The sequence below is a fragment of the Staurois parvus genome, unplaced genomic scaffold (genome assembly GCF_062004578.1).
Source record: "Staurois parvus isolate SC_StPar_1 unplaced genomic scaffold, SC_StPar_1.0 ptg003601l, whole genome shotgun sequence".
In the NCBI taxonomy this organism is placed as follows: domain Eukaryota; kingdom Metazoa; phylum Chordata; class Amphibia; order Anura; family Ranidae; genus Staurois; species Staurois parvus.
In genome coordinates this window covers 806,014-833,585 of record NW_028321397.1, presented here as the reverse complement: position 1 = coordinate 833,585, position 27,572 = coordinate 806,014, and the positions used below count along the sequence as shown (strand labels likewise).

The 27,572-nt window shown below is 43.4% G+C and overlaps 2 protein-coding genes across 4 annotated transcripts in view; one reads left to right on the top strand and one right to left on the bottom strand.

Annotated features, from left to right (window-relative positions):
- CEP89 (centrosomal protein 89) overlaps nt 1-27,572 on the bottom strand; it is a 127,540-nt gene that overhangs the window by 11,154 nt on the left and 88,814 nt on the right. For both annotated transcript variants that reach the window (XM_089667824.1, XM_089667825.1), the window contains exon 17: nt 433-602. In XM_089667824.1, the coding sequence (XP_089523950.1) occupies nt 433-602 (170 nt within the window). The remainder of the gene's footprint in view (nt 1-432; nt 603-27,572) is intronic.
- LOC149427643 (E3 ubiquitin-protein ligase RNF182-like) lies at nt 56-27,572 on the top strand. 2 transcript variants are annotated; one of them, XM_089667826.1, is made up of 2 exons: nt 56-734; nt 25,908-27,572. In XM_089667826.1, exon 2 carries the CDS (start codon nt 25,925-25,927, stop codon nt 26,627-26,629), a length of 705 nt encoding a protein of 234 aa, XP_089523952.1. In that variant the 5' UTR covers nt 56-734; nt 25,908-25,924; the 3' UTR covers nt 26,630-27,572. The 2 variants fall into 2 exon arrangements, with proteins under 2 accessions (XP_089523952.1, XP_089523953.1); XM_089667827.1 differs by lacking the exon at nt 56-734 and adding an exon at nt 24,356-24,484.

Here is a 27,572-nt window from a genome sequence, read left to right as displayed (position 1 = left end):
TTCTATCAGCAGGAGGATCCTTCCCTCCGGTCCACCTCTACACATCAGCCTTAGCATCAAGGAACCAATTATCTGCTCCCGAGACAAAATGAAGTCACTTCCCCTTCTGTGGCTTTATAAGTGATATCGACAAAGTAAGATGTACACAGCCTCCGTGCAGTGGGGTGCATTGAGCAGTGTCATCACATGAAAAGGACCGCACAATCCGGGAATGGGAAGACACAGGCTCTGCAGTCAGTAGTTGATGATTATCTTCAAGGAGCTGGGAGGGGGAAAGGAGACCTCCATTTTCTGAGTGAATAGGGCACAGCTTGTGAAGCCCCCCCACCGGCAGATGGGACTGCGATGAAAGGGACGGTGCCCCCAGCAGTGCATCTGCCCCCCTCCTCCCCCTCCATCTAATTGCTTGGCTGTGCCTTGTCTTTGACTTACCTCTTCTGCTGCAAGACTTCATTGAGCGCATCCTGCCTGTCTTGTAGGAGCCAGTGGAGGTGCTTCATCTCACGCTGGTGGCGGGCCGCCTTCCCAGAAAAATCTTCCTCCTGTTCCTTCAGTGTGTGAGTGATTCCTCGCACTGTGCTGGCTGCTTTCTTCTTGTACACCTGTAGGCAGTAAAGAGTGACATGGGTAAACGTCTGACAGATCTCAGGATGACTGCGGAAACGCACAGATGCTCGCTCAAATCTACCTGTCAGCTGCTGCTTGAGCATGTCTTGCTGACACCTTAAAGTCAGGTACGTCTATCAAATCTTTTAACCCCTAATTTTTCAACCATCCTCACCCCCTCTTCCTCTGGTGCACCCCTGCAGCTGTCAAAGGACTACAAACCCCACTATGTCCTGTTAGGGCATGCTGGAATGTGTAGTTTTAGGACATGCTGGAATGTGTAGTTATTCACGGCCACAGGTTGCAGTTTTAGGGTGCTGTTGCTTTTTTTAGGACTTGCAGTTCCCCAATAAATGGGAAGTTGCAGCTGACGGCAAATGTTGTTGGCTAGCCATGCATGTATATAAAAGCGGCAAAACTGTTGTTTGGGCATGCTGGGACTTGTAGTCCTTTAACAGCTGCGTACCATAAATCCAGTTCACTTTGTCGACCTGGCCTAGTATGCAGTGACTTGTAGTCCCATGCTGGCTAAAGATGCTGGGATTTGCAGCTCCCCATCAGATCGGAAGCGCAGGGTTGTACAGCAATCACTTATGGCTGGTATGCAATGATGGGATCAGGGGTGGACTGACAACTCATGGGGTCCCCGGGCAATAGGAGATCATGGGGCCCCTGTGTCCTTGCCCAAACTCAAAAAAGCCTATGAAAAAGGTACCAGGGGCATCTCATGGGGCCCCCTACTGACCCCAGGCCCTTGGGCAGTGCCCGAGTTTCGAAATGGTCAGTCCGCCCCTGGATGGGACTTGTAGTTCTTGAGAGCTATAGGCGACAGAACCCATATACAGCCTGGCAGCTGTAATGCCTCTACAGGCTATGAAATTAGAACACCTGATAGATGGGTATACAATAAATTTGCACATATATGCGCCAAGTTGTAATAGAAATTATTGTATGATATACACCAGCAGATGCGTCCAGTTTATCTTTTTCAGTGTTTATTGGTGCAGGAGCCATTTACTACCTGTGAACTGTGCAAATACAAGCCAATCAGATCTTGAGGTGGCTGGTTTACTATGACAAGTGTTTATTGATTGATGAATGCACCAAAGGCATCCTAAAAGGGCCACCTCCATTGCTCAGATAGCAGCCAACTAATGCATACATGTGTATGAAGGATGAGCCTAAGCAGGTCTGTGTGCCTCTGTAGTGCATTCTGTGTTCAGGACCGCACAGATGTAAATAAAGCATGCTGACCCAATGTGATCAGTAGCCTGCCATTGCAGAGATAGTGCAACCACTTTTAGCCCAGGTTCACATCTGTGCGCTCCTACGGGCTGCGTTTTGCGTGGGCACAAGAGCCTATTAATTTAAATGGACTCCCGTGCACTGGGACACGCAGGGAAGAAGTCCCTGCACTTCTTTGGAAACTGCAGCCCGCACGGGAACCTCGGTTCCCAGTGCGATTGCGATTTCCAGTGCGGGCGGCGTGCCATTAGAATTAATGGCACCCACCCGCGGGTCCGTATTCGTCTGTGTGGGTGGTGCGGCTGCACGGATTTTTGTGTGGATCCGCAGCGGCACCACCCGCACAGATGTGAACCTAGACTTAAGCAAAATCACTGCAGAGTTAACAAATAACTATGGGCAATCTAAAGCAACCCTTCTGCCATGTCAGGGCCCTATAACAGCACCTCTGCCATTACCAAGTCTCAATGGTAGACTGGCAACCTGCGGGCCAAATACAGACCCCGGTGAACATTCATTCTTTAAATATTCCTTTTGTATTTGTCTTTTATCAAAGTTGAATGAAAGAATGAGCCCAAAGCCTGACATACTGGGGTTGATTTACTAAAACTGGAGAGTGCAAATTCTGGAGCAGCTGTGCATGGCACCCAATCGGCTCCTAACTTCAGTTTGTTCAATGAAGCTTTGGCAATAAAACCTGGAAGCTGACTGGTTTATGGGCAGAGCTGCACCAGATTTTGCACTCTCTAGTTTTAGTAAATCTCATCAGTGCTTGGCATTTGTATTGAAATTGGCTCACAACTGACATTATTACTACTTAATTGGTTACCTATAGAGTATTAATGCCATTGATTACATGGTGTATAATGTTACCCCTACAGCTCCCAATTTAGGGGCTGCTATACAGGTTGTTAATTTTACTGTAGGCAGAAAAGAAGAACTAAAGAGATACAGGAAGACTATACATATATTAGAGTATGCCTTCCAATAGGGCTCCTAATCACATTTGTAGGGGGAAAGGGGGCGGTTTATAGACAGCTGTGGCCTACTGAGAAGTCAGGCTGGTCATCAACGGGACCTGCTGCCTGATGTCCAGGCAAGGGTGGATTACCATATGGACAACTAAGATGGCTCCCCAGGGCCCAGACCTCCTGGGGGTCCATGGCTGCCACAGTCTCTACCAAAATCATAACCTGCACATGACTGTAGCAGCCAGATTATCCACAAGACCTAGGACCACGCAGCTGTACAATGGGCTAGACTAAAGGATGACCATATCAGCAATTCAGTTCTGTAGGGCCCGTGCCTGACTGCACAGTCCGCACCAAAAAATAAAATAATATTCTGCATGCAACTGCACCAATGAGATGCGTATCTCTCACAGTATCTAGGGCCCTGCAGGTGTCCAGGGGGCTTAGCCAATAGAGGATTATCATGTCAGTGATTTAGGCAGCCACCTGGGTCCAGTTTTGTAGGTCCAGTGCCTAATCGCCATAGTTCGTACCAAAAAATAAAATAATATTCTGCATGCAACTGCAACAGTCAGAGCAGTATCCCTCCCAGGACCTCGGGCCATGCAGGTGTCCAGGGGGCTTGACCAATGGAGAATTACCATATTGGCGATTGAGGCAGCCACCTGGGCCCAGTTCTGTAGGGCCAGTGTCTATCTTACCGCCACAGTCTGCACCAAAAAATAAAATATATTCCTCACCCAACTGAAACAGTCAGAGCAGTATCCCTCACACGACCTAGGGCCCTGCAGGTGTCCAGGGGGTTTGACCAATGGAGAATTACCATACTGGCGATTGAGACAGACACCTGGGCCCAGTTCTGTAGGGCCAGTGTCTATCTTACCGCCACAGTCTGCACCAAAAATAAAATCTATTCCTCACCCAACTGAAACAGTCAGAGCCATATCACCCGCAAGACCTAGGGTCCTGCTGGTGTCCAGGGGGCTCAGGTCCAGGATAAGGAGCAAACTAAGCATGTATCCATTATACAAGTCGACCACCAGTAGCTGGTAACTGCTGTTAGAAAGGTGCATGGGGGTATAGCACAAAGTAACAAAACTGAACAGCAACTGCACGCTTGTTTTCAGATGCCTTTTACATCATATAGGGGTCCTCAATGACCACCAGGGGCGGACTGACCATTTGGAAACTCGGGCACTGCCCGAGGGCCCGGAGTCAGTAGGGGGCCCCATGAGATGCCCCCGGTACCTTTTTCATAGGCTTTTTTGAGTTTGGGCAAGGACACAGGACCCTATTGCCCGGGGGCCCCATGAGTTGTCAGTCCACCCCTGATGACCACTTTGGCTTTAAGGAGCAATGATGTGACCCATGGAAAGTGTGCTTCTGCAGCAGGGTATGCTTTACTTTGAAGGGACTCACAGCCTACGTGCAGTTCTTCATAGTCAGATTACCATGTTAAGGAGCGACCAGTAAAAATTGCAGCTATTTGGAAGCGCCAGGGACCCAATTGGTGTCCCTCTGCTTCCCCCGCCAGAATATAGTCCAATGCCCACAATCATGTATGTTAGCAGTTGTAGTACCTCTGCAGACTGCTGGCAGACCAAGAATAGCAATAGCTCTGTAATCAATGTCAAGCTTCTGGCTCAAGGTCATAAAGCTCAACGGTTACTTACGGAATAATAATGTGAACGTGTACATTAATTATGAGACGTAATGAATTGTCTAATCCATATGTTTAAAAAAAGATCATGCTCCTGAATAATTCAAACCATCAAAAATCCAACACCAATCTGTATTTAAGTTGGCTGGCCTATATACACAATCCATAGCCATCTTTTATTAACCACTGCAAAGTGTTCAAGGTTTAACCATAGCAGGGGTAATAGGAAGACGGCAGATATAGTGAACTGCGATCCAGCAGATGGCCAGTACTTTGGAGATCGACCAGCTATAGTTATGAATGCTTAACCTGTCTGATGCCACAGGGGTTGGTAGCACATTGCAAGGCAAGATGGTGATCCCCTCCATCCATGAAAGTGTTACAGATGGTCCTGGACAGACCATCCTTCTTAATGATGAAAAAAAAAATAATTTGGTTTCTAAGGCAACGTTGCATCGCCTTGTCCGACGAGCTGCACCCTTTGGCCTTGTTAATTGATTTGAACATTACTAAAAGCTTTTCTATGGTGTACAAAGCAATTTAGAGTTGAAGAGAGCTCATTGACAATGAAAATGATCTGCCCATGTTTCAGGGCCAAAAACAATTGAGAACTTGTTGTGTTGCAAATAGTTTTTTTTTTTTTAAGGAGAAGAGAGCAGCCGTAAGTATACCTAGAACAAAAATATTATATATTTCCTGAAATGCGGTGGCTAGGTTAGTTTTTCCCTTTTTTTTGGACTTAGTGATCCAACCAGAAACACTTCCTATTTCTACAGTGACAACACCCACCGTACTGCATCCATAGAGAAGCACCGTTGTCACCCAAAGCCGTTGTCACTCTTGATTTGGACTACAGAACCCTATATGTTAAGGAGATGAGCAAGGTGATGTTTTGTAGTTCACAGATGAAACCTGGACAGGGCTGATAACACTGTTTGAGAATTCAGTGCAGCAGAGGCAGAAAACAAAGGATGTTAGGCGCTCACTCTGGCAGGATCTCCAGGGTATTGTTTTTAGACCTATTGGATAAACTACGCTCAATGGTATATTTATCCGACTAAAAGGGAATAACAAAAAGTTTAATAATGTAATCAGATCTGTGGATGGTGAACGCACACTACACTTTGGACATACTGCAGCTATTACATTTTGAATTTCCTTACAAACCAACTCTGTTGTTTGGAAGGGCTTGGGTCAGGCCTGAAGGCTCACCAAGAACACTACTGACATGACATTTATTAGGTTATCGCTGTATTTTTGCATGGCTTTGTTGCAGTAACCCACAGGATCAAAGAAACAGAATGGTAGCTTAAAAGACATTTAAAATCACACTCCCTGCGATCCCCCAGTGTTATGCGAGTCTACACATATGTACACCTGAATAGGTAAAGTGACAGTTTCTCTAGAATCAACTTCCACCTTGAGTGGTCATATGGTGTATACCTGTGGCCAGGGCCAGGTTTTTGCAAAGTCAACATAGGCCCGCATAGGGCAGGCAGTGTTGTCACAAAACCAACATAGGCCCACATAGGGCAGGCAGTGTTGTCGCAAGACCAATAAAGGCCCACATAGGGTAGACAGTGTTGTCACAAGACCAATATAGGCCCGCATAGGGCAGACAGTGTTGTCACAAGACCAATATAGGCCCGCATAGGGCAGGCAGTGTTGTCGCAAGACCAATATAGGCCCGCATAGAGCAGGCAGTGTTGCCGCAAAACCAACACAGGCCCGCATAGGGCAGGCAGTGTTGTCACAAGACCAACATAGCCTCTCATAGGGAAGTCTGTGTTGTCGCAAGACCAATATAGGCCCGCATAAGGCAGGCAATGTTGTCACAAATCCAACATAGGCCCGCATAGGGCAGGCAGTGTTGTCGCAAGACCAACATAGGCCCGCATAGGGCAGGCAGTGTTGTCGCAAGACCAACATAGGCCCGCATAGGGCAGGCAGTGTTGTCACAAAACCAACATAGGCCCGCATAGGGCAGACAGTGTTGCCGTAAAGCCAACATAGGTCCGCACAGGGCAGGAAGTGTTGTCACAAAACCAACATAGGCCCACATAGGGCAGACTGTGTTGCCATAAAGCCAACATAGGCCCGCATAGGGCAGGCAGTGCTGTCGCAAGACCAACATAGGCCCTCAGAGGGAAGTCTGTGTTGTCGCAAGACCAATATAGGCCCACATAGGGCAAGCAGTGTTGCTGCAAAGCCAACATAGGCCCACATAGGGCAGACATTGTTGCCACAAAGCCAACATAGGCCCGCATAGGTCAGGACGTGTTGTCACAAAACCAACATAGGCCCGCATAGGGCAGGCAGTGTTGTCGCAAGACCAACATAGGCCCGCATAGGGCACACTGTGTTGTCACAAGACCAATATAGGCCCGCATAGGACAGACTGTGTTGCTGCAAAGCCAACATAGGCCCCCATAGGGCAGGCATTGTTGCCACAAAGCCAACATAGGCCCGCATAGGGCAGGATGTGTTGTCACAAAACCAACATAGGCCCGCATAGGGCAGACTGTGTTGCCATAAAGCCAACATAAGCCCGCATAGGGCAGGCAGTGTTGTCGCAAGACCAACACAGGCCCTCATAGGGAAGTCTGTGTTGTCGCAAGACCACTATAGGCCCGCATAAGGCAGGCAGTGTTGCTGCAAAGCCAACATAGGCCCACATAGGGCAGGCATTGTTGCCACAAAACCAACATAGGCCCACATAGGGCAGGCAGTGTTGCTGCAAAGCCAACATAGGCCCACATAGGGCAGGCATTGTTGCCACAAAACCAACATAGGCCCACATAGGGCAGGCAGTGTTGTCGCAAGACCAATATAGGCCCGCATAGGGCAGGCAGAGTTGCCGCAAAGCCAACATAGGCCCGCATAGGTCAAGCACTGTTGCCGCAAAACCACTTACACATCATAATCCTGACTGCACTGTTCTTCTAGTTGTTGATTATAGGTGTCCAGACACAATGGGAGGAATTTACTAAAACTGGTGCACACAGAATCTGGTGCAGCTGTGCATAGTAACCAATCAGCTTCTAACTCAGCTTGTTTAATTAAGTTTTGACAATAAAATCTAAAAGCTGATTGGTTACTATGCAGAGCTGCACCAAATCTCCTCCAGGTTGTGCAAAGCAGCCCTTTCAGGGATTGTGTACATGGGATGCTTTTCTCCCATAACAAGTCACTAGGAATGGAAAGGCAGCTTGATGAAGCCTAAAGGGAGGTCAAATATGTGTCAGCAGGACCACTTCAGGTAAAATACACCTATGAAGAAATACCTGAATGCTGTTGGCCAGGCTAAAGATATTCATCTATACAAAGCAGTAAATTTGTTTTTAAAAGCCTTACTGGCCTATGAAGCCGCATGCATTAAGGAGTAACTTATTCCTAAAATTTATAGAAGAAGAATATTTCAAGCACAACCCTGAGTTGAATTTTTTTTTTCTTCTTAAATTGTCTCCTTAACAGCTCTGGCTAAAATACTCACCTTCATTCCACAGTAGCTCTTCTTCACAAGATATCCTTAGTGTTCCAGGTTCAGGCATCACTGAAAAGACTGAGTGCCGGATGTCTTGGTGCCACCCCTGAGGGCTGTCACCATTTCACCCTGCAGTCACAATATATTAATACAAAGCGTAGCACAGATAGTGCCACTCTTCGCACCATCCAGAGCCACCCACTGATGGGAGAAGATTGGAAGAGGAAAGCCACCCTGTGCATTACATGATGGGGCAGAAGACATCAGAAAAAAAAAGGAAGCTTAAGGGGGGGGCTTTACATCGGGCTTTTATTTCAGCAATGTAGCCCATTCTACAACCCTCCCAGTAGTGACTCAGCAGCCTGTCAACCTCCGAATCTCAATAAACACAGAGCATGTGCACAGCAAGAGAGGAGAGAGCGAATTGCCAAGACCTGACTTGAAGAACTTCAATGCGTCGGTTTCAAACTTTGAGGATTAATCGCTCCATGGCACCTATGAATACAGAGATCAGGGAGGGCTTGGACAAAAAATTTTCTTTAACTGCTTGTTAAGATTACGTAAGCATAAAAACGGGTAGCACAGTGGCTTAGTTGTTCGCACATCAGCCATACAGCACTGGGTTCCTTAGCTGGAACCACAGCCATGGCAGTACCTGCATGAAGGAATAATTGACCCTAGTAAGTCTATGCATTCATGTAAGCTAAGGACCAGGGGCGGACTGACCATTTGGAAACTTGGGCACTGCCCGAGGGCCCAGGGTCAGTAGGGGGCCCCATGAATGGCCCCTGGTACCTTTTTCATAGGCTTTTTTGAGTTTGGGCAAGGACACAGGAGCCCCATGATCCCCTATTGCCCGGGGGCCCCATGAGTTGTCAGTCCGCCCCTGCTAAGGACCTTAGATTGTAAGCTCCATGAGGACTACTGGGGCAATGAGGGGGGGAGGGGGTACAAGTCAATTAGTTTAGCAAGTTCCTTGGGGGCAGGGCACGGTGGAAATAGTTTCTGTTGTAGAATAGTCAGTGCTAGATAAACAGGTAAAATTAAGAGTACATTTACGCTATGTCAATATGTATTCTAGCACAGAAAGCTCAATGAAAGCTCCTCTCATAATCTATAAAAATCAATTCTTAAACAGCGTGACCTTTGGCCTTGTATTTACTTCTCACAAAGCTCGGTGTCTGGGGACTGGAGGCCATGAAAGGTCAAAGCGTTTATGTGCGGTGTTCCAAATGAAATGGAATGGCAATGACCTGCACTTTTCAGTATTAAAGAGGGAAGTATCAGACGGCACCAGTTCAAAGGGATACATTCTAACAAGTTCTAGACTGACTGGGGGGCCTCATTACTGCTTTGTACAGGGGTCCTAAAGGACGCAAGCAATGCTTGAACCGGGACAAACAGACTTTCTCCAAAGTAAGTGTATTTGCAGTAAATAGATATATATTTTGAATTAGTATCACGTTTACCATAAAGTAATTTTTGAGCTAACCTTCACGTGATCGATGCTTGGGGGTTTATTTACTAAAGCTGGAGAGTGCAAAATCAGGCTCGCTTCTGCTTCACCGGCCGTCCTGTATTCCAGGAGGCTGGCATTTTCAGTGTGGGCACCTAGCTGTTCAGTTTGCGGCTTCACAGCTGGGTACCCACTGCGCATGCCCGAGTAGCGCTGCGCTTCATGAATGGTCCTGTAGTCTTCTGGGACCTGTCACGTGTCCCAAAAGACTATAGGGAGGGAGGGAGGACACCTTACGCTTCTGATCGCCTAGGCGATCGGACCGGAAGTGGGAGCGGGTACCTGTCAAATTCAGGTACCCGCTACCCAAAGGTGCCAATCCTTAATGGGGAGCGGAGGAGCAGTCCTTAAAGCGGAACTTCCCCTTTTGAGTGGAGCTCTGCTTTAAGTGCAAAATTGACAATAGAGTGTATAAACAATAACACTGAAGTGATTAAGTGGTATGATACATATATGTCAATCCAATAATAAAACAAGGTGATGAAAAACTGATAAAAAATAAATTAAAAAGTGTGCGTGGCTTTTGGCATCGGGGATTGTCATCTTCCCTTTTGATATCCATTAAATTGTCATCGGAGATTGTCATCTTCCCTTTGATATCCATTAAACTGGTATAGATTACCACAGATTTATTTTTCCCTTTTTATTTACCCGCTGTCATTTAATTAGTTATTAGCGTTGTAAGTTTTACCTCACAGACTTCGGATTCATGGCTCCTGTAATGGGAATACATTTGGTGAGCGCTTCCTTGTCTGTGAACTTCTAGAAAATGGCACCCGTCAATTGGGCCTGCAGGCTATTTAACCTCCTCGGCGGTATGATTCTTTCCGATTTTTTGTGCTGAAAGCGGTACCATTTTTTTGCATGGAAATATGTAGTTTTTTATTGTAGGCTGTAATTTTTAGGAATAACTAAAATCTGTCCGAACAAGAGTCTAGTAAACATCCCGGGTATGATAAAACTTGAAACACAAAATCATAAATTATAATTTAATAAATAATCATAAAAAATAATAATATAATAATAATAAATTTAATTCAATAATATAATCAAACCAAAAACACTGAAATTTTAAATACAGAGGCAAATTCGCACATTGCTGAGCAAAGTCGCAAAATCGTTTTCAGTGTCTGATGACGAATTTCCCCCACGAATCATTATCACTCAATTCTGCAAGTGGTTCTGATTTACTGTCGCTGATCTAAAACCGCTTTTGACGTAAAGGGACGCTTTTTGGACACCGTGGACCTTTCTAAGTTTCCAGGCAGAAAGAACAGTCAAAATGCAGGCAGGGCGCCGGACAAAGCACTCTGGACAAAATGTATGTGAAATGCATTGAAACAGCAATGACAGCAAAAATAAAAAGCCCGTACGTCCCGACATCACAGGGACCGGAACACAGAAGCCGGATGCCGGCATCGGACGGAGGAGATGGCCGGGGACGGTGCAGGGGACACATCGCGGGAGCGAAGGACAAGGTAAGTGCTGCAGGGACCCCCTGAGCAACGCCGCATGGTAAGCCTGAGTGTAGCTCGGGGCTACTGCTCTTGGTACTCAAATTTTACCCCGAGCTACACTCGGGAAAACTGCTAAGGAGGTTAAATGGAGTTTGTCCATGACGTCGGTAATGGGCATACCCCTGAGGACATGCATGCGCATGAAACGCATTGGGTGGAGCCTTACGTGCTGACCTCATGCCACCGCGCCCGCGCCAAGGAGTGGCGTCCATTTTGGTATGTGTCTACAATATAAGGGAGACAATACAGCAACAATACAGTTCAATACAAGAGGGATAGGAGGGCCTGATTCTGGGAGCTTACAATCTAAGAGATCAGCATTAATGCTACTTTACCAGTAGCTTTCTGGTGAGTGCATAGCCATTAGCGGTGGTGGATTTCCTTACTGGATTTGGAGCACTTTTTTGGATATTCAGCATTGGTATTACTGTGCATTGTAGTACCACGGACATTTTTTTTATTTATTTGTATCAGTTTTTCATCATCTTGTTTTATTATTGGCTGGATATATATGTATCATACCACTTAATCACTTCAGTGTTATTGTCTATACACTTTATTGTCAATTTTGCACTTAATGATGACATTTAATGTTTAGCTCTGCACTTTATTTTACATGTTCTTTGGGATTTGTTGCCATTATACTTTGCGCTAGCAGCTTTTTTATATCAGCGCTCGGCATATATCTGCATTTATTAGCTTCTAACTTCAGCTTGTTCAATTAAAGCGGTAGTAAACCACAGCTAAAAATAAAAAAAAAAAGCTAAAAAATTCATATGGGTACAGTGTTGCATGACCGCGCAATTGTCATTCAAAGTGTGATAGCGCTGAAAGCTGAAAATTGGCCTGGACAGGAAGGGGATAAAAGTGTCCGGACTTGAAGTGGTTAAAATTATGGACAGTCTGGAGTGTGGGAGGAAACCGGAGTACTTGGAGGAAACCCACGCAGGCAAAGGGAGAACATGCAAACTCCAGGCAGGTGGTGCCGTAGTTGGGATGCGAACCAATGACCCCAGTACTGCCAAGCGGAAGTGCTAACCACTTACCCACTGTGCTGCCCATCAGCTTTAAACTGAAAATAAAGAAAAAGAAATATATTCCAGGATTGGGGTAATCTTTGACTTTATATATAACCTTGATACAACCCCATTTTACGCTGGTGTCGCTCTGCTTGCACCCAATGCCGCAGTCTGCACTCAAACACGATAAGGCGGCACAGAAGGCGAAAAAAAAGTGTTAATTGCGGGCTGACCTGGAATCACTGCAGTGATTTGCCTCGGCTTATTTGCAGGACGTATGCTCTCACACTCTCAGATGAGCTGCTCCCAAGCCGATAGCAACTTTAATTATCCGACACTGATACCATTCACTGATACCCGGCGCCGTTAATAGCAGTCTGTCATTGGGGCTCAGTCGTGAGAGTACAGAGGATGCCGCTAATTTAGTCTCTCTTGAAGAACATTTGTCAGACAGCTAATGCACGCGTTCAATCTCCCGTGTATTAATAATGGATGAATCACAGTCAAATATAATATTAGTGGAAATTAATATTAATGAACTTTTTTTTTGGAAAGCGGTGCCCTTGACGGCTGGTTAGGAGACGGGTCCTCCGCCAGTCAAAGAGCGCCTCTGTCATATTTCACCGTCCGGCTCTTGACACCTCATTTGTAAGCGTACCTGTGCTGTGTACTACATGGAACATTATGATACTACAAAAGCAAAAAAAGACAACAAGGGCGCACCAGCCTAGCACATTACCATAATAAACCAATGATTGATAAAAGCATAATGAATGTATTCTCACAAACAACTGCGAACCACAAGCTCATCAAGATCATCAAAGACCATATTGCTCGATCCATTGCAAGTGCTCCTTGCCTTGATAAGATGCCACCTGGATCAATTTGTCTTTTGCATTTCAAGGGGTATCCCCTCTTCATCAGAGCTTGGCTCTGATGAAGAGGGGATGCCCCTTTGAAATGTGTAAACCAAACTGATCCAGGTGGTGACTACGCAAGGCAAGGAGCATGTGCAGGGGATCGAACAATATGGTCTTTGATGATCTTGAGGAGGTTATTATTATTATACAGGATTTATATAGCACCAACAGTTTTATTTATTATTATATGGGATTTATATCGCGCCAACAGTTTTATTTATTATTATACAGGATTTATATAGCACCAGTTTTATTATTATACAGGATTTATATAGCACCAACAGTTTTATTTATTATTATACAGGATTTATATCTCGCCAACAGTTTTATTTATTATTATACAGGATTTATATAGCACCAACAGTTTTATTTATTATTATACAGGATTTATATAGCACCAGTTTTATTTATTATTATACAGGATTTATATCTCGCCAACAGTTTTATTTATTATTATACAAGATTTATATCGCGCCAACAGTTTTATTTATTATTATACAGGATTTATATAGCGCCAACAGTTTTATTTATTATTATACAGGATTTATATCACGCCAACAGTTTTATTATTATACAGGATTTATATAGCACCAACAGTTTTATTTATTATTATACAGGATTTATATCACGCCAACAGTTTTATTATTATACAGGATTTATATCGCGCCAACACTTTTATTTATTATTATACGGGATTTATATCGCGCCAACAGTTTTATTTATTATTATACAGGATTTATATAGCACTAGATTTATTTATTATTATACAGGATTTATATCTCGCCAACAGTTTTATTATTATACAGGATTTATATCGCGCCAACAGTTTTATTTATTATTATACAGGATTTATATCTCGCCAACAGTTTTATTTATTATTATACAGGATTTATATCGCGCCAACAGTTTGCTCAGCGCTTTACAATATAACGGAAGACAATACAGCAACAATACAGTTCAATACAAGAGGGATAGGAGGGCCCTGATCCTGGGAGCTTACAATCTAGGAGGGAGGGGCTAGTGGTACAAAAAGAAGTAACTGTGGGGGATGGACTCGTAGAAGATTCCATTATTAGCAGAGGGCAGGATAGGCTTCCCTGATGAGATAGGTTTTCAGAGATCGCCTAAGAGTGACCAGAGTAAGCAGCAGTTTTCTCTGTGCTTTACAATATAAGGGAGACAATACAGCAACAATACAGTTCAATACAAGAGGGATAGGAGGGCCCTGATCCTGGGAGCTTACAATCTAAGAGGGAGGGGCTAGTGGTACAAAAGGTAGTAACTGTGGGGGATGGACTGATAGGAGGAGTAGAAGATTCCATTATTAGCTGAGGGCAGGATAGGCTTCCCTGGAGAGATCGGTTTTCAGAGATTGCCTAAAAATGGGCAGAGTAGGCGACAGTCAGAAAGATTGGGGTAGAGAGTTTCAAAAGATGGGGAGGCTCTAGAGAAGTCCTGGAGACGAGCATGGGAGGAGGAGACAAGGAAGCTAGAGAGCAGGAGGTCGTGGGAGGATGGTTTGGGTGATATTTGGAGACAAGATTGGTGATGTAATTTGGGGCGGAGTTATAAATGGTTTTATATGGTATGGTTAATGTTTTGAATTTTATTCATTCGGCAATGGGAAGCCAGTGGAGGAGGTTGTGGTTCACAGTTGTTTGTGAGTATACAGTACATCCATTTTGCTTTTATCAATAAACGGTTTATTATGGTAATGTGCTAGGCTGGTGCGCCCTCTCTCTTTTTGCAAATGTAGGACCATGATATCGGGGCATCCCCAGTCCTAAGGGGACAGGAAAGCATGGTGATCTTTTTCCATACTTGGAGAAGTGGATGAGAAGTATTGGGGGTCTGAACATCACACTTTCACGTAGGAGGTTGTTCTTATTGATGGAACATTATGAGCTGGATAAATATCTCAGAAAAATATGGATAGTGTTCTACCCCATAATGACATCACAGGGATATGTAAAACAACACACACACACTTAATGGCTCCTAATGGTCTTAACCACTTCCTGTCCAGACACTTTACCCCCTTCCTGTCCAGGGCAATTTTCAGCTTTCAGCGCTATCACACTTTGAATGACAATTGCGCGGTCATGCAACACTGTACCCATATGAATTTTTTACCATTTTTTTGAGACAGATAAAGCTTTATTTTGGTGATATTTATTCACCACTGGGATTTTTATTTTTTTTTTGCTATGTAAATGAAAAAGTCCAAAAATTTTTGAATAAAAGTGTTTTTCCTATAAAATTTTGCAAATAAATAATCTTTCATCATAAATCTTGGCCAAAATGTATTCCGTTATATTTTTAGTAAAAAAAAAAAAGCCAAATTAGTTTATAACCAAAAATTATAATTTTTAAACATTTTGTTTACATTTTTATTTTATTTTTTTATATTATTATTTATGGGGTTTTTTTTTACATACTGTCACCCTAGCAGGTGACACTGTACTACTTGTGGGGGTGATGAAGATTTTTTTTTTTTTTTTTTTACAGTGATTGCTTTTACACCCATATAGGATGTAAAAGCAATCATTTCTCTCTGTCTGCATTCTTGCAGCCATTGAGAAATACTGAGTGAGCTGTTGTGAATAGCCTTGTACCATGTGACCTCTGTGATCATTCACAGATTTCACACGTAGTAAGCAATGATGTCACAACTGACATTTTGCTTACTACTTTGTATGTGATCACTGATTGGTCAATCAGTGATCACATGATCGGGTCCTCGTACAGAGGTCCCATCCTACGATCGGTGTTTCGCTGTGTCTGGAGGACACAGCGGGCACCAGATCGCGGTGCTGCACGCTCCCAGGGAGTGTGCACAGCTAGAAATGGCGGGTGCCGTTTATGAACGGCAACCCGCCCCTGGAGTGCCACCGTCCTGTCGTTTATAAAACAGCAGGCGGACAGCAAGTGGTTAAAGTGGAATTTCACTCTCTCAAGCAACATTGACTATTTTTAATCCTCAAGCATGTTTACTGCATTTACATTTATTCAGTTCCTTCCTGATTTCCATGCCTAGGCAAATGATGTCATACATCCCAGAAGTCTTCAAGAGGGGAGGGAGAACAGATGGATTCCAGGAAGTAAATGCTACATGAATCTTCTGCCCTTAACTCAAGATGGCCAGAAATTCCAGGGGGGTGTTTTTCAAAATTATTTCTCAGCAAAATAAAGCAAGGAGACATAGATGGATGAGCAAGTTTGCTTTGAATATTAACAATGAATTAAAATAGAAATTGTGTTTTTGCTCAGATGCAATGAACTTCCACTTTAAAGATTTGTTTGTCAAAAACGTAAATTGAAGCTCCACAGCACTGCTAAGAGGTCCAGATACGACTTTATTCCAATAAAAGTTAGGGAGACAATTCATAGACAGATTACCCAACACATTTCAGGGGTCCAAAACCACCCCCTTCATCAGGGCTTGAGACCGAAAACAATGAAACAAATGACAAGTGCATTTACGTAGGGACGCTGCAGAAGTGGTGGGATCATACTGAGAGGTTGGTTGAAGCAACCAGAATGGTTGCTACAAACAGCCTTTAGATATTTATCTAATTTCATCCACGAGAGTCGCTGCAGAGTCCCTACCGTCAATGACCTTGTCACTGTTGGCACAGCCTTCAAAACAGCAATCACAGTTTTCTGGAAAGGACACTGAAAGGACATCTGAAATGCTTTTATCGGATAACCACGCAGTTTAGGATGGAAGTGAACCGCAAGTGAAGTTCACACTTTGTCTCAAAAAGGAGGCTATGTTGGATTTCTCACAGGAATGTACATGTCACATTAGTCACTGTGTATTACGTGACCTCCTGCCACTGCTGGGACTCAGCTGACACGGGGGAGCGGCTGTGTGTTTGTATTCATTATCGACCCACATCCAGAAATGGAGAAGACCGAAGTGGAGTACCTCCTCCCTTCTCCTCACTGAGAAATCTCTACTTTCCTTTAGGCCTGTCAAGCGGTTTAGGTCCCTTTTTTACACTGGTTTGTTTTTGCTGTGGTTTTCCAGGACAACAAAAAGCACATGAAAACTATTCCCTGTTAAATATTTGGTAACTGTCCACACTACAGGTGCACTGCACTGCACAGAAATCCTGCATGTTTCAGGTTTGGTGCAATTTTTCAAAAGCACCTTCCATTGTAAGTCATTGGGAACATATGAAAAGCGTATTAGTGTGTACCGGCCCTTAGACTTGCCGTTGGAGGGCATTAACCTCCCTGGCGGTATTCCCGAGTGTAGCTCGGGGTAGAGTTTCAGTACCAAAAGCGGTAACTCCGAGCTACACTCAGGCTTACCATGCGGTGCTGCATAGGGAGTCCCTGCAGAGCTTACCTTGTCCTGCGCTCCCGCGATGTGTCCCCTGCAGCATCCCCGGCCATCTACTCCGGCTGATGCCGGCATCCGACTTCTGTGTTCCGGTCCCTGTGACGTTGGGAAGTACGGGTGCCGCCCCCGGCGGCGGGAAATTTGAAAATTTTAAAAAATTTAATTTTTTTCCAAATTTTACATAGTAAAAAATTGCTGTTTCAACCCATTTCACACACATTTTGTTCCTAGTGCTTTGTCCGCCTGCATTTTGTCTGTTCTTTCTGCCTGGAAACTGAGAAACGTCCATGGCATCAAAAAAGTGTCCCTTTAGGTCAAAAGCGGGTTTAGATCAGCTAGAGAACAGCGACAGTAAATTAGAACCACTTGCAGAATTGAGTGATAATGATTCGTGGGGAAATTCATCATCAGACACTGAAAACGATTTTGCGACTTTGCTCAGCAATGTGCGAACTTGGCGCTCTATTTCAAATTTCAGTGTTTTTGGTTTGATTATATTATTGAATTAAATTTATTATTATTATATTATTATTTTTTATGATTATTTATTAAATTATAATTTATGATTTTGTGTTTCACATTTTGTCATACCCGGGATGTTTACTAGACTCTTGTTCGGACAGATTTCAGTGAGTTATTCCTAAAAATTACAGGCCTACAATAAAAAAAACTACATATTTCCATGCAAAAAAATGTACTGCTTTCAGCACCAAAAATCTGAAATAATCATACCGCTAGGGAGGTTAAAAAATATTGCGGCTGTCCTGACATGCACAGAAATGCGATGCTCTTTAGCAGATGCACAGGGGTGCCATTAATTGTTAATGGAACCCCCATGCATCAGCAACTGCATGCAAATCAAAGCTCATGGTGCCGCAGAACCTTGATGTTTGGTACAGTGCGATTTTAAAAAAGGATCAAGACTGTTTCTCGCAGGTAGGACCTCTTAGATTGTAAGCTCCAAGGAGCAGGGCCCTCGAACCCCTCGTGTATCGCATTGTATTGTTATTGTACTGTCTCATGTATTGTCTCCCATTGTAATGTACAGCGCTGAGCGAACTGTTGGTGCTATATACTGTATAATAATGCGACGCGCACCTGTACATGCATAGATGTGAACATAAAAAACTAAAATAATGTGGTTGCATAAGTGTGCACACCCTCTTATAACTGGGGATGTAGCTGTGTTCAAAATGAAGCAATCGCATTCAAAATCATGTTAAATAGGAGTCAGTACACAAATGTTATCATTTAAAGTGCCTCTGATTAACCCCAAATAAAGTGCAGCTGTTCTAGTAAGTCTTTCCTGACGTTTTTTTAGTCACATCCGACAGCAAAAGCCATGGTTAGCAGACAGCTTCCAAAGCATCAGAGGGATCTCATTGTTAAAAGGCACCAGTCAGGAGAAGGGTACAAAAGAATTTCCAAGGCATTAGATATACCATGGAACACAGTGAAGACCGTCATCATCAAGTGGAGAAAATAAGGCGCAACAGTGACATCACCAACAGTGACATCACCAACAACTGGACGTCCCTCAAAAATTGATGAAAAGACGAGAACAAAACTGGTCTGGGAGGCTACCAAGAGGCCTAAAGCAACATAAAAGGAGCTGCAGGAATAGCTGGAAAGTACTGGCTGTGTGGTCCATGTGACAACAATCTCCTGTATGCTTCATATGTCTGGGCTATGGGATAGAGTGGCAAGATGGAAGCCTTTTCTTACGAAGAAAAACATCCAAGCCCGGCTAAATTTTGCAAAAACACATCTGAAGTCTCCCAAAAGCATGTGGGAAAATGTATTATGGTCTGATGAAACCAAGGTTGAACTTTTTGGCCATAATTCCAAAAGATATGTTTGGCGCAAAACAACACTGCACATCACCAAAAGAACACCATACCCACCGTGAAGCATGGTGGTGGCAGCATCATGCTTTGGAGCTATTTTTCTTCAGCTGGAACTGGGGCCTTAGTCAGAACAGTTCCAAATACCAGTCAATATTGGCACAAAATCTTCAGGCTTTTGCTTTCAGCATGACCAAATCAACAAAGGAATGGCTTCACCAGAAGAAGATAAAGTTTTGGAATGGCCCAGCCAGAGCCAGACCTGAACCCAATCCAAAATCTGTGGGGTGATTTGAAGAGGGCTGTGCATAGGCAATACCCTCGCAATCTGGCAGATTTGGAGTGTTTTTGCAAGGAAGAGTAGGCAAATATTGCCAAGTCAAGATGTCCCATGCTGATAGACTCATACCCAAAAGACTGAGTGCTGTAATAGAATCAGAAGGTGCTTCAACAAAGTATTAGTTTAAGGGTGTGCACACTTATGCAACTATATTATTTAAGTTTTTTTATTTTTACTTCTCTCCACCTAAAAGATTTCAGTTTGTTGTTCAAATGAGTTGTACAGTTTATAAGTCACATTAAAGATGGAAAAACTTCTGAAATAATTTATCTTGGTCTCATATTTTGACATCACAGAAACCTGACATTTTAACAGGGGTGTGTAGACTTTCTATATCCACTGTATACTGTATGTGTATGTATGTGTGTGTATATACACATATACACACACATACACTGTTCAAAAAAATGAAAGGAACACTTTGAAAACATATCATATCTCAATAGGGAAAAATATGCTGGATCTTTATACTGATATGGACTGGGTAATATGTTAGGGACAAAAGGATGCCCATCGCTTGATAGAAATGAAAGTTATAAACCTACAGAGGACTGAATTCAAAGACACCCTGAAAATGAAAGTGAAAAAATTATGCAGCAGGCGAGTCCATTTTGCTGAAATGTCATTGCAGCAACTCAAAATGGTACTCATTAGTTTGTATGGCTCCCATGGGCTTGTATGCATGCCTGACAACGTCGGGGCATGCTTCTAATGAAACGACAGATGGTGTCCTGGGGTATTTCCTCCCAGATCTGGACCAGGGCATTATTGAGCTCCTGGACAGTCTGAGGTGCAACCTGGTGGCAGATGGACCAAAACATGATATCCCAGAGGTGTTCTATTGGATTTAGGTCAGGCAAGTGTGGGGGCCATTCAATGGTATCAATTCCTTCATCCTCCAGGAACTGCCTGCATACTCTTGCCACATGAGGCCGGGCATTGTCGTGCACCAGGAGGAACCCAGGACCCACTGCACCAGCGTAGGGTCTCACAATGGGTCCAAGGATTCCATGCGGATACCTAATGGCAGTCAGGGTGTCATTGTCTAGCCAGTAGAGGTCTGTGCATCCCTCTATGGATATGCACCCCACCCCCCCAGGCCATCACTGACCCACCACCAGAATGGTCATGCTGAAACATGTTACAGGCAGGAAGATGTTCTACATGGCTTCTCCAGACCCTTTCACGTCTGTCACATGTGCTCAGGGTGGACCTGCTCTCATCTGTGAAAAGCACAGGGCGCCACTGGTGGACCTGCCAATTCTGATGTTCAATGGCAAATGCCAATCAAGCTCTATGGTGCCGGGCAGTGAGTACAGGGCCCACTAAAGGACGTCGGGCCCTCAGGCCACCCCTATGAAGCCTGTTTCTGATTATCTGGTCAGAGACATTCACACCAGTGGCCTGCTGGAGGTCATTTTGTAGGGCTCTGGCAGTGCTCATCCTTTTCCTCAAGGAGCAGATACCGGTCCTGCTGATGGGTTAAGGACCTTTTACGGCCCTGTCCAGCTCTCCTAGAGTAACTGCCTGTCTCCTGGAATCTCCTCCATGCTCTTGAGACTGTTCTGGAAGAGACAGCAAACCTGGCAATGGCACATATTGATGTGCCATCCTGGAGGAGTTGGACTGCCTGTGCAACCTCTGTAGGGTCCAGGTATGGCCTCATGCTACCAGTAGTGACACGGACCCTAGCCAAATGCAAAACTAGTGAAAAACAGTCAGAAAACATGAGTAGGGAAAAAAATGGCAGTCCATTGCGGTTTGGGGGTTGTCTCACTGTTGCCCATCTAGAGCACCTGTTGTTAATTCCATTAACACCAAAGCAGCTGAAACTGATTAACAACTCCCTCTGCTACTTAACTGACCAGATCAATATTCCAGGAGTTCAACTGACTTGATGCTATACTCTGATTAAAAATTGTCCCTTTAATTTTTTTGAGCAGTGAGAATATATATATATATATATAAAACTGGTCTAGTGGCACTGCTATTTTTGGTCTTCCTCCTCTGCAAGACCCATGAGTGCCTCTGAACCAGTTTTGGATTTATATGGATTTCTTAGTGCGTGAGCACCTGGGCATTTATCTCAAACATAGAGTGCCATGGCTACCTTTGGAATTATATATATAATTCATCATTGCCCACCTCTAATTAACATTTCTGTAAAAGCAGGTATCTTGGGTCACTTGCAGGAATTTTTCCATTAGCTGTCCTTGGATTGAGTAATTCCATTCTGGAAATAAATAAAAAATGAGATCGACGTATACAAGCACAGGCATTTCAAACTGAACAAGATGTATGATCCAAACAACATCTGAGTCCATACGAGTCTGAGAAAGAGGTTGTGTCCTCGAAACGCGTTAGCCAGGTGGTCATCCAGGGTTCCATCGTATGGACTCAGATGTTGTTTGGATCATACATCTTGTTTAGTATGACATGCCTGTGTTTTTAGGTCTATTGTAAGTATGATACTTACTTTGTTTCTTCAATAAATATTTTAAATGATAATGCACTAGGTCGGTGCTCCCTTTTTCTGTTTCTCCATTTGCATCTAGTGTATTTGGACCACCTCAGTCTGTTGAGGGCAGCAAATAGTGCACATTCCAGAAAATTCCAGAACATTCCTATTGGGTCTACTGAGTCCTTTCCTAGCGCAGGAGAAAAGTGTTTGTTGTGTTGGATCGATGTATACAAGCCTGTTGCTGTGTTTATCTGCTAGTCTATGGTGGAGGGATCAGACAGGCTGAATGGTAAATAATGAAGTGTAAGCATTCTATAGTCTATAGCATTCTATAGACTTCAGCACAACCCTTGGCTTCCCATCATGCAGTCCATGCATTATTCAGAAGGGTAAACCGCACAGTGGAGCTCGGGACGTCACAGCAGCCGGCGTGTCATTATTATGACAGTTTTGCAGATAGCGAGTGACAGGCCGCAAGTGCCCTGCTGCCATTATGTCTTCATGAGGGCTGCAGCCTTTTGCAGAATAAAGAATCCATCTGCATTTGTTGGCTCAGAGTAGAAGACATACAGTAGATCCTATGAGATTTCGTCAACTCGTTATAGTTTTATCTATATGAGGTATAGATTTAGAGTGTCAAGAATTGAAAAAAGAAAACACAACTGGGGTATGTTAAAGGCTGAAAGGCACCTTAGACACTAAAACCAGCTGAAAGTAGCTAAAATGTCATATATGTCCTCTCGTAAAGCTGTTTTCCAAATTTTGAAATGCCCAGCATTCATTACAGCGATGCCTGTTGATCCTGCCATAAAGGTCCTTGTTCAGGCACTTGATATTTTGGATGACAACACTGTTCATGTCTCCACATTGCTCACACCAGCCCCAAGGTGAGCAGTGTGGAGCGTCGGCGCTCTCCCTAGAGGACTAAGCTGGGGTCAAAGGATCTGTTTAAGGTACTTCAGTGATGGTTTGCAGCATTTTATGTTCCGAACCCTAAGACCAAAAATTATTTTATACAAGGAGTGAGAACATACCATAAGGATTCTGACTGTCCGTAGCCTCCCTAGCGGTCTGATTATGTCAGTATTTTTGTGCATGGAAATATGTATTTTTTTTTTCTTGTAGGCCTGTAATTTTCAGGAATAACTCACTGAAATCTGTCCGAACAAGAGTCTAGTAAACATCCCGGGGATGATAAAACTTGAAACACGAAATCATAAATTATAATTTAAAAAATAATCCTAAAAAATAATAATATAATAATAATAAATTTAATTCAATAATATAATCAAACCAAAAACGCTGAAATTTGAAATATAGCGCCAAGTTCGCACATCACTGAGCAAAGTCGCAAAATCGTTTTCAGTGTCTGATGACAAATTTCCCCCACGAATCATTATCACTCAATTCTGCAAGTGGTTCTGATTTACTATCGCTGTTCTCTAGCCGGTCTAAAACCGCTTTTGACCTAAAGGGACGCTTTTTGGATGCCATGGACGTTTCTCAGTTTCCAGGCAGAAAGAACAGTAAAAATGCAGGCAGGGCGCCGGACAAAGCACTCGGGACAAAATGTATGTGAAATGGTTGGATACAGGAATGTTATACTATGTGATTTTAGTGTATTTAGTGAATGTCATTTTTTCACATTTTTAAATTTCCTGCCGTTCCGTCCCCCGTACGTCCCGACATCGCAGGGAACGGAACCCAGAAGACAGATGCTGGCATCAGCCGGAGGACATTGCCAGGGACACTGCAGGAGGGACATCGCAGGAGCGCAGGACAAGGTAAGTGAAGAAGAGATCCCGGAGCAACGCTGCAGTGTATTCCCGAGTGTAGCTCGGGGTTACCGCTTGTGGTGCTGAAACTTTACCCCGAGCTACACTCGGGAATACCGCCAGGGAGGTCCTCTGTTACCCTAAGTGCCGCCATATTGGATTCCCAGTATTATATGTATTATTGTCAACCTTTTGGGGATAGGAGATTATGAAGATTGGAGGAGAGGAAGCATATCGGCACGGACTGATCCGTCAGCCCAGCGGGAGATATTTATTGAGCCATTTTAGCCAACCATGAGATTGGGGGGCAACATTTGCTGGTGAGTGTATACCCGATAGGGGAACATAATTTTCTTCTTTCACATGGTGATTTATTTTGAAGAGTTGGAAGAATCGCTTGGTGGATAAGAACTGGCTATCAGACTGTCTTTGGACTATACTTTTCATGTTCACAATTTTTCACTTTTTATATTTATGTGCTACTGGATCACTTTTTTTGAATGCTCATTTATGTGATTTGTCTATGTGTTCGGGATCCGTGGCACTATATGATGTGAGTGCGCATTTGTCTTATTGATTTTTTTTTTTCTTTGTTCTTGTATGCATTGAAGCCCTTTCTGGTTTGTGTGTTTTATATGTTCCTGACTCAATGGGGAGGAAAGAGATGAAATATTGCAGTTGGATACGAAATTCCTTCTACTGGCCTGAGAGAACTTGAGAGGATTTACCTTACGCACTGAATGACCTTTTCTTGTTAGAAGGTCATTTCCCTCTGGTGAGTTATTGGGGTTGATTTACTAAAGGCATATAGACTGTGCACTTTGCAAGTGCAGTTGCTGCAGAGCTTAAGCATAACTAAAAGGCAAAACCTTTTTTTTTTTTTTTTAGTTTCAGATTGAGTGGAGAGGGATTAGGCCCCCTGTCAGTTTTTATTGCTGTCTGTGTCTCTGTTAGGGAGATTCACCCTCTCTATTTGTCCCATTTACTATTATCATTGAAAGTAAAAGAAAATCCCTAATTTTGGGTTGTCCCCAGAAAAGTAATACAGGAGAAATCTTCCAATGGGGACACTAGTTCTGGAGACCTGGGGGTCCCCAATGAATTTCCTTAATTTACAGGGATTTCCTCTCACTTCCTGTTTGGCTATGGGATAGGAAGTGAAAGGAAATCTCTAAAATGGGACACAGATGGCGGAAAAAAAAACTAACCCGACCTTGCTCTGTTCAAAATGAAAAAAACGTTTTGGCCATAATAAATGAGATAAAGCTTCGGTTTGCAAAAAATACCCAATCACATGCAAAGAAGATTTTAAAAATAGCATTTTTGCTTGCATATGATTGGAGGATGAAAATTAGCAGAGCTTCCCCTCATTTACGAAGCTCTGGAGCAACGGCACTTGCAAAGTGCACAGTCTATTTGCCTTTAGTAAATTAACCCCATTAAATCCACTGGGGTGAAAGTACTGGAGCACTTGTGTGTTAACACTGATTTGTGTGGCACCTTTGTGGCACTTGGGACTTTTAAAACAAGACATTATTATTATTATATAGGATTAATATATTATTATTATACAGGATTTACATATTATTATACAGGATTTATATATTATTATTATACAGGATTTATTTTTTATTATTATTATTATTATTATTATTATACAGGATTTATATATTATTATACAGGATTTATATATTATTATTATACAGGATTTATATATTATTATTATACAGGATTTATATATTATTATTATACAGGATTTATATATTATTATTATTATTATACAGGATTTATGGTGCCAACAGTTTGCTCAGCACTTTACAATATAAAGGGAGACAATACAGCAACAATACAGTTCAATACAAGAAGGTTAGGGGGACCCTGCTCCTTGGAGCTTACAATCTAAAAGATAAAGAAAGGACTCATCACATTTACTAATTCCCCTATTTGCACAGTTCTAAAAGACATTAAAAAATGTCACTTTTTATGGACTTCGGTATAGATATTTATTGATACACTAGAATTTATTTGATTATTATACGTTATTAATTATTTGATATATTTTTTATATCTGAGCTCTGCCAATTTTGTCAATAATGTTTGCTGAATGCCAGATTCACTGCTTTATAAATATACTCACTTTTAGTGAGATCTAAAAATGCAAATTCAACATGATCGCTTTTTTTTTTTTTTTTTTTTAGCTACACAGAGATAAAAGATGAACGCAGAGGAGACGCTATCATCAGATGAGCTGGAATGTAAGATATGCTACCAAAAGTTCAACACTCACAGCCGCAAACCCAAGATCCTAAACTGCCTTCACCGTGTCTGTGCCAGATGCCTATCCAAAATCCTCCTCATAGGCGGAGGGGCGCCATGCATCAGCTGCCCGTTTTGCCGCAATGAGACTGAACTTCAGGAAGAAGAGGTGGCGGGTCTCCCGGATGACACCAATATCTTGTCTAAGCTCGCCGAGCGGACCATCTGCAATTCAGACAGCAATGAGGTGGTCCTAACCCCTAAGAACCTGGCGTCTTCTAGCCCTTCCCACGGCTCTTCGAACTGCCTAGTGATCACCATCATGGAGGTACAAAGAGACTCCACACGGACGCCCAGTCAAAACACCATCTCGGACTACTACGCAGAGCACAGCATGGACTCGGCTTCCGTGAGTTCCCATGGCCAAATCGACCACGACCTTTTTTCCAAGTTGTGCAACCATGTCCCCAGGATACTGGTCTGGCTGCTGGGCTTCTTTTACTTCGGCTCTTTGCCCCTTGGAATATATTTGCTAGTTATTCAGAAGGTGACACTTGGAATTGTCTGTGTAAGCCTGGTACCCTCCAGCCTGACTGTATGCCTGGTCTACGGCTTCTGCCAGTGCTTGTGCCAAGGCATGTGCGACTGCTCAGCCAGGAGTTGACGAATGCTGACACAACAATGTGCTATGTAGGCCAATAGAACTAGACACTTGGAGGAATGGATGGGTAGCATTGGAACCATAGAATTTTCCAACTGGTGTTACTATCCAGTGATGCGGTGGTGGTGTTTGAACAGGATGTCTGGATTCTTGGCGGCTTCTGCACACCAGAGGATCTCCACAGTTTCCGTGGTTTGCAATGCAATGCAACAGATCAGAGAATGAAGTGCCACACCACAGGTTAATAGTCCAGATATAAATTTATTTCCTGTAAGGTCAAATAGAGGACTAGAGTAAAGATTCAATGCATTTTGGGGGCCAGGACTCATCCTCTTCACCAGGGCTAGCCACACCACAGGTTATTGGTCCAAATGTAAATTTATTCCAATGTAAGGTCAAGTAGAAGACGATAGGAAAGAGCCCAGGAGCCCACACATATTGTAGTCCAGAACCCAGCCACAGAAGTGATTGGCCCAGATATAAATATATTTCAAGGTAAGATCAAGTAGAAGACTATAGAACATTCCAATGGGTTCCGGGGTCCAGAGTTCACCCTCGTCATCAGGACTAGCCACAAAACAGGCTATTGGTCCAGGAAGAAGTTTATTCCAATGTAAGATCAAGTAAAAGACTACAGGCAAGAGCCAACACATTTTGTGGTCCAAAAGTCACACCTTTCATCAGGGCTAGACCTGATGAACAGAGTGCGTTCTGGACCCTGAAATGCATCTTTCCATTGATCTTACAATGGAATAAAATTTATATCTGGAACAATAATCTGTGCTGTGGCACTTCACTCTCAGACCTATTATGTAGTCATTAGAAGACAAGTTTATGGGGAAAATAGAGTGGAACTCTGATATTGGTTTGTGACACTTTTTTTGTAAAAAATCTGTTGGAGCCTAGAATTAAATGTCTAAAACACAGTAAAAAAAATGCCATCTTG